At 41.4% G+C, this 8266-nt stretch overlaps 1 protein-coding gene and 1 pseudogene across 1 annotated transcript in view; both read right to left on the bottom strand.

Annotated features, from left to right (window-relative positions):
* Nucleotides 1-388: 388 nt before the first annotated feature.
* On the bottom strand, nt 389-4319 carry LOC107720717 (flocculation protein FLO11-like; annotated as a pseudogene).
* Nucleotides 4320-5859: 1540 nt separating this feature from the next.
* The window catches only part of atp6v1b2 (ATPase H+ transporting V1 subunit B2), a 10163-nt gene continuing 7756 nt past the window's right edge, over nt 5860-8266 (bottom strand). The window contains exons 13-14 of the mRNA XM_016528495.1: nt 6922-7051; nt 5860-6555 (exon numbers count right to left, since the gene is read on the bottom strand). Coding sequence (XP_016383981.1) covers nt 6419-6555; nt 6922-7051 — 267 coding nt within the window. The 3' untranslated portion in view covers nt 5860-6418. The remainder of the gene's footprint in view (nt 6556-6921; nt 7052-8266) is intronic.

Here is an 8266-nt window from a genome sequence, read left to right as displayed (position 1 = left end):
CATATAAGCTGCCACTAAATACTGTAGAAACTTAATTTGCTGTAAAACTCCTTTGCAACAATTTGTATCATGAAAAGTGCTATACAAAAACTTGAATTGAACAAATCAACATTGTCAGCTGGCTCTCCTGGCACGCGTTCCATTTCACAGTGAAAAACAAAGTATAACAGAACAAAGTGCTATACAAAAACTTGAATTGAACAAATCAACATTGTCAGCTGGCTCTCCTGGCACGCGTTCCGTTTCACAGTGAAAAACAAAGTATAACAGAACAAAAAAAAAAAAAAACACACAAGAGTGCAGCCAGCAGCAGATCCTCCACCATTTAAAAAAAAAAAAATTATAATAATTATATATTACCCATACACCACACAACCACATAGAAAGCTGCTTTGTTTCAAACCTTTATTGGAGTTTCAATTATGGAATACAAGCATCATGTGGCAGTTTACCAGAGTCTTTTAGCCCTTGACGGAGTAGAAGTGACTCGAGGAAGAGCTGCGGGATGGTTGAGCAGGAGCATTCGGGTTATTCACTGAACTGTGGCTACTCAAGACCTCAGAAGAAGCACTGGATGTACTTTGACCAGCAACAATTGGAACATAGGGCAGAAGCTGGGACCCAGGGGCATACTTTGTAGAGAGGCTTTGAGGCTGGAAAGACCCACCATAACTGGTGCTACCACCCAGTGCAGAAACAAACGGTTCAGAAAATCTTGAAGATGAGCCTCCTGCAGATGACAGGGAAGAGAACTGCACTGGAGAGCTTCGAGATGAAGAGCTATCCTGTGACGCAGCTGCATCTGAGGTCTGAATAACAGCTGAAGGCTGCCATCTTTGAGACTTCTGGCTTTGGGACACAGAATAGCCTTGATATGCTTGGCTGGACTGACTAGCAACACCTTGGGGTGAGGACTGTGATAAACCTGGATAGGAGGATGGAGACCCTGGGGAAAACTGGCTAGCAGTATCTAGAGGCTGAGATGATCCACCATAAGCAGTGCTTCCCTGCAGGATAAATGGAGTAGAGGACCCTGCCTGGGTGCCAGAGCTGCCTACGAAGGTAGAAGCCAGCCGCTTCAGAGAACCCTGAACATTAGTAGATGGACCAGCATGGGGTGAGGACAGGGATACACTTGCATGGGAGGAATGAGATCCAGGGGCAGACAGACTTGTGGTATCTTGAGGTTGAGATGAACCACCATAAGCGGTGCCTCCCTGCAGAGCAAAGGGAGTAGAGGACCCTGCCTGGGTGTCAGAGCTGCCTGCGAAGGTAGAGGTAAGCTGCTTCAGAGAGCCCCAAATAGTAGACTGACTGGCAACACCTTGGGACGGGGATAATACACTTGGATATGAGGGAGAAACTGGTGCAAATTGACTTGCAGTACCTTGAGGCTGTGGTGATCCATCAAAAGTGATACTTCCTTGCAGGGTGAAGGGAGTAGAAGACCCTGACTGGGTTCCATAGCTAGAAGTAAACTGCTTTTGTGAACTCTGAACACTAGTAGAATGACGGTCTACACCTTGGGGTGACAACACACATTTGCAGTATACGCTTTCATATGGAGAGCTAGGAGCAAACTGACTTGCCGTATCTTGAGGCTGACGTGATCCACCATAAGCAGTGCTTCCCTTCAGAGTGAAGCTGGATGATCCTGCCTGGGTGCCAGAGCTGCCCGTGTAGGTAGAGGTAAGCCGCTTCCGAGAACCCTGAACAGTAGTAGATGGACCAGCTTGGGGTGAGGACAATGAAACACTTGCATATGGGGAAGACCCAGGGGCAGACGGACTTTCTCTTGAGGCTGAGCAAACTGACTTGCCGTATCTTGAGGCTGACGTGATCCACCATAAGCAGTGCTTCCCTTCAGAGTGAAGCTGGATGATCCTGCCTGGGTGCCAGAGCTGCCCGTGTAGGTAGAGGTAAGCCGCTTCCGAGAACCCTGAACAGTAGTAGATGGACCAGCTTGGGGTGAGGACAATGAAACACTTGCATATGGGGAAGACCCAGGGGCAGACGGACTTTCCGTATCTTGAGGCTGACGTGATCCACCATAAGCAGTGCTTCCCTTCAGAGTGAAGCTGGATGATCCTGCCTGGGTGCCAGAGCTGCCCGTGTAGGTAGAGGTAAGCCGCTTCCGAGAACCCTGAACAGTAGTAGATGGACCAGCTTGGGGTGAGGACAATGATAAACCTGGATATGAGGATAGAGACCCAGGGGCAAACTGGCTAGTGGGACCTTGAGACTGGACAGAACCACTGTAAGAGCTGCTCATTCCCTGCGAAGCAAAACCAGTAGAGGCCCCAAACGGAGATGCAGAGCCCTGGGAGGCAGAGTTATATTGTTTACGGGAACTCAAGGCACTGGTGGACTGACTGGAAGTGCTTTGGGGCGAGGAAATTAGCTTTGAGTAGCCAAGAGCATATTGACTAGAGGTAGCTTGAGACTGTGGAAGCAACACCCTGTAATAGTTCCCTCCCCGAGATGTAAACTGACCAGAAGCTCCCATTTGAGACAGAGAACCAACCTGTGAAACTGCTCTATAGGAAGACCCGCTATTTGTGGTACCTTGGGGTGCAGACATGGGAGCGCTTACATATTTTGTAGGGGACGAGGGAGCATATGGAGCCAGAGTGCCCTGAGGCTTGAGAGATAACCTAACAGAGCTACTACCTCCTCGCACAGGGATAAAGTGACTGGAAGTTCCTAACCGAGTGCCAGACCTGCTCTGGGTGCTTGACGTAGACACATTAGGTGAACTCTGAACATTTGTGGACTGGCTAGAAACCCTCAGGGGTAAAGAATCAAGCTTGTTAGCCATCAGGGATCCTGGAGTATACAGACTAGAGGCACTGAGAGACTGGGACACACCACTGTAACTGCCACTCCCTACTCGCGTGGGGACAGAACTGGCAAACAATTCAGCCCCAGAGCTACCCCGAGAAGTGGCGGAGCCTTGAGCCTGGCTAGATAAGCTACTGTAAGAGACACTGCCCTGAGTGTACAGAGGTGTAGCAGCATCTGTTGACGTTGAACTGCTCTGAGGGCTAACCATATGTAGACTAGGGGAGCTCTGACCATTAGTAGACTGGCTAGATACCACCAAGGGCTTAAACTGACTGGACATCTCTGAAGATTTGGTAGACAAGTCAAGAGGACTAAGCCCTGCCACTTTCTCTAGAGGAGAAAAACCAGAAGCTAAAAAGGTGTCAGAACTATCCTGAGAGCTTGAGCCAAACATACTGGATGAGCTCTGGTCACCACTGGACTGGCTATAAATGGAAGAACCGAGCATAGTATTGGAGTCTGGGGTATACTGACTAGAGGCACCTTGAGACAAACCACTGTAACCAACTTCACCCTGAGAAGATACAGGTAGACCCAAGCTTTCTGAAAGTAGTGCAGGGCTACTCAGAAAACTGGAAGTGGCACCTGGAGCAGATGAACTGCTGTAAGAGACATTCTTAGAGAACACAGGCAAAGAGGCTTCTGCCAGTTTAACAGAGGTTTCCTGGGAGCTGGACACATGCAAAGTATCACTGGTGGATTGGCCAGAAACACCAAGCTTGGCAGAAAAGCTACTACTCTCTCCTAGGGTGGAAACAACTGGGCCAGAACCACTTGCAGCATATTGGGTCGCCAAACTTAACCCACCAGCAACACCTGGAATGGTTGATCCAGAGGATGCCAAACTGCTTGAAGGCTGTTGATTCAGGGACAGAGGCAAGGACGCTGAGACAGAGCTGCTTGGAGTAGTTTGGGCATGGGACGTTGACTGATAGCTGCTGGAACCACCTTTGACAAACTGAAGTGGATTCAACTTAGACCCGCTTTTCAGGGGTTTGTTAGGGAACAAACTGGAGCCCACTTCTTCAACAGGCAAAATCCCAGTCACATGGACCTCTGACATAGAAGACTGGACTGTACGAGGTGAGAAAGTGTCAGAAGGCTGACCCCACCCATGATGGGTACCAGAATATGCTCCACCTATAGAATTAAACAAAACAGAAGACTTTTGTACACCCACAAGTCCCACTAAACATGCATTCCTTTAAATAAAAGTGTGTGGGGGGGGAGGGAGGGTGTCACAAAACTCACCTTTAAATCCATCAGCATTCCTCCAAAATAACAAGATGATTACTAGCAAAGGTAACCTACAAATTTTAAAAGACACATTAGCAAATGTTTGCGGAGTCACTCACAAACACAGATTGAATGAACAAGCTCACCTTTTCCACCTTTGATCCATGGCGCAAAAAAAAAACAAGTACTCCAAAAACCCAATGTTCACGTTCTCAAACCACCACACAGAATCAACAAATCCAAGCATGCATGCAACTGGAGGTAAATGTATTTTATAGGCCTTTACCAGTCCAATTAGAGCAAATGACTAATTATATGAAATATTGTTCACCTGGGAAACTCGTCGTTAGAAGATAATTGATGCTTGTTTTGTGAAGGCTCTGATACCCTCTGCAGTTTAAACATTTTAAAGCATCTAAATAATCCCAGAACATTACTGTCACTGACAAACTGGAGCCCACTTCTTCAACAGGCAAAATCCCAGTCACATGGACCTCTGACATAGAAGACTGGACTGTACGAGGTGAGAAAGTGTCAGAAGGCTGACCCCACCCATGATGGGTACCAGAATATGCTCCACCTATAGAATTAAACAAAACAGAAGACTTTTGTACACCCACAAGTCCCACTAAACATGCATTCCTTTAAATAAAAGTGTGTGGGGGGGGAGGGAGGGTGTCACAAAACTCACCTTTAAATCCATCAGCATTCCTCCAAAATAACAAGATGATTACTAGCAAAGGTAACCTGCAAATTTTAAAAGACACATTAGCAAATGTTTGCGGAGTCACTCACAAACACAGATTGAATGAACAAGCTCACCTTTTCCACCTTTGATCCATGGCGCAAAAAAAAAACAAGTACTCCAAAAACCCAATGTTCACGTTCTCAAACCACCACACAGAATCAACAAATCCAAGCATGCATGCAACTGGAGGTAAATGTATTTTATAGGCCTTTACCAGTCCAATTAGAGCAAATGACTAATTATATGAAATATTGTTCACCTGGGAAACTGGTCGTTAAAAGATAATTGATGCTTGTTTTGTGAAGGCTCTGATACCCTCTGCAGTTTAAACATTTTAAAGCATCTAAATAATCCCAGAACATTACTGTCACTGTGTAATGTCTACATAAGATATCCTCATAGACCCACCTTATACAAAATATTCCACGTCATATTAAATAAAAATGTGTTAATTATATTACTTTTATCAAACTAATTTTGATATTAAAATCAGTTTGCTATTAATTATATCTTTTTATAAAAAAAAAAATTCAAAACTTTTACTGTTTGCTCAGTACTTTCTTTTGCAAATGTGTGGCATATATTTTATGCTGAATTAGGTGGAGATTAAAAACAATCCTGTACCTTTTCTTATTGTCTGAGCTAGCAAGTTACATGAACAAGGCTATGCAAAACTACATTTTCTGGTGAAATGAATATGTACCCTCTCGCACAAATTACATCAGTATTGATCAACACCAAACCATCAATAATTATATTTGATTACTATCAGCATGATTATTCATTTATACTACATCAAGGTTTATTTCATGAAGCAAGTGTTTACATACATATTTTAAATATAGCATTCATGCATTAGGACAACAATCACTTCAATATGAATTCACTTGATATCACACACTTTACCACAGTACATATATTCATGGCACCAAAATAAATGATAATAAACATATTGCTTACACAAACATAAATTACACATTTTTATACAAAAACAGTACATAATGATAAATCTATTGCTCAGTGTTTTTTTGTTTTCATCCTTTGATTTGATAGGGCCACTCTGCTTTTCTATTCCTTTGTAATGCATTCTATGAACATATGGCTTCTTTTCATACTTTATGATAAATATGTACTTTTATATATAGTGTATTCATTATAATGATGAAAATTTCATAGAATACATAAAGCCATCATACATTAAACTTGGCACTTCTAAAGTACAGAAATGGACTGCTTTATGATGCATAATAATAGCTTTGTCAATTGTTCAAAATGTTGCCAACAAAGAGAAAAATTGGCCTTTTCCACATTGTATACTATTTGTTCAGAACACATTTTGACAAACTGAGCTACACTCACACACAAAAATACTTTCACACTGCGGTGTAGCAACAATATTCATACAATATTTGCTTTACTATTCAGCAACACTTACATGACCAAGAGCAGAAATGAAACAACTTTGTATTCCATCAATATAGACTCAGTGTACTTGATTTGAGCAGAGAGAGTGAGTAACATCTAGAAGTGTAGAGGACAGATTCACGGCTGATTGAGAGACAAAGTGAACAAGCGAGGAAGGAAGTAAGACTAATGTTTGGAGTCTCTGGGATAAAACTCAGCCAGAGTGCTCTGAGGAATCCTTTTCAGCATCTCCTTGGGGAAGATTCTCAACAGCTGCCAGCCAATGTCCAGTGTTTCAAACACAGTTCGGTTCTCATATGCACCTGTGGCACAAAACATGTTAGGCTCATTCTGAAGGTATATATAGAGCAGCCCGTTTTGCTTTTCATGCAATCATATGCACAAGCTGAAAACGTGTGGTAACCCCTGCAGGTACACATTTCAGCCAATAAGCATAAAACAAGAGACACAATCAGAATTAACTGAAAGTTATAATTAAAAATATAATTAAACTTACACTATAAACTACAATTTTTAATTATACAATTTTTTTTTTTTTTACTAATATTACATACAGCACCTTGAGAAAATATTGTTTCATGTTTGGTGAGAATAAACATTTTAATGTGTTAAGTGTTTAATGGGGAATGAGTTCCCCATTTTTTTTTTGCTCTCCTGTTGTTACTTACCCTGGGAAATAAAATTCTTCTCAAATTTCTGTAAGAACTCCAAGTACAACAAGTCATCTGATGTCAGTGCTTCTTCCCCAACCACGGCCTTCATTGCCTGCACATCTTTCCCAATGGCATAACAAGCATACTGCAAAAGATGAGAAGCAATTTAAATCTCCATACACAACATCCTCAAATTGTAACAATATTAAAACTATATAACAATTTGATCAAATAAATGCAGCCTTAATGAGCATAAGAGACTTCTTTCAAAAACACTTAAATTAAAAAGAAATTCAGCTTACCAGCTGATTAGAGACATCTGAGTGGTCTTTGCGTGTCATTCCTTCGCCAATGGCTGACTTCATCAATCGAGACAAAGAAGGTAGTACATTGATGGGAGGATAGATCTGCACAGAAATATCAACAATTACTATAAAACAGCACATGAGATTTAATCATGTACTATATAACTGATGTTCAGACTGTAAGCTTGCTTCTATGTCTTGCCTGTCTGTTATGAAGCTGCCTGTCCACATAAATTTGACCCTCAGTGATGTAGCCAGTTAAATCGGGAATAGGATGGGTAATATCTGTGTTTAGGTGATGAAAATAAGTAAGTAAACCATTTATGATGGTTAAAGGATTAAAACAAGAGTAGGTAGGAGTAGGTTTGCTAACCATCGTTGGGCATAGTGAGGATTGGGATTTGGGTGATGGAGCCATTGCGTCCCTCCACACGTCCAGCCCTCTCGTATATTGTTGCCAGATCAGTGTACATGTAACCTGGGAAACCACGTCGACCAGGAACCTCTTCTCTAGCTGCTGAGACCTTCAAGATGATAGGGTTTAATGCATAGCTATAAGTAGCATGTTTAACTTTGATGCTAATGGCTGTCAGTATAAATTCACTTGGGATGCCAAACCGATTAATCGCAACCCAAAAAAAAGTTTACGTAATATATGTGTGTATACACACATGTATATATCAGTGATGTCAAACGATTAATCGTGATTAATCGCATCCAAAATAAACGTTTTTGTTTACATAATATATGTGTGTGCACTGTGTATATTTATTAAGGATATATAAATACACACACATGCATGTATATATTTAAGAAAAATATGTTATGTTTATATATTAAATATATTTATATATGATATAATTTATATGAATATAAATATATACATGTAAATACATGTAAATATTTTCAAAATATATGCTGTATGTGTTTGTCTTTATATATACATAATAAATATACATGGTACACACACATATATTACGTAAACAAAAACTTTTATTTTAGATGCACTAGTATATTTATATATTATGCAAACACAAACTTTTATTTTGGATGAG

This window comes from Sinocyclocheilus rhinocerous, unplaced genomic scaffold (genome assembly GCF_001515625.1).
Source record: "Sinocyclocheilus rhinocerous isolate Xijiao unplaced genomic scaffold, SAMN03320098_v1.1 scaffold132, whole genome shotgun sequence".
Taxonomy (NCBI): Eukaryota; Metazoa; Chordata; class Actinopteri; order Cypriniformes; family Cyprinidae; genus Sinocyclocheilus; species Sinocyclocheilus rhinocerous.
Note: the sequence above shows the minus strand (reverse complement) of the source record. Positions and strands in the feature narration are given on the sequence as shown.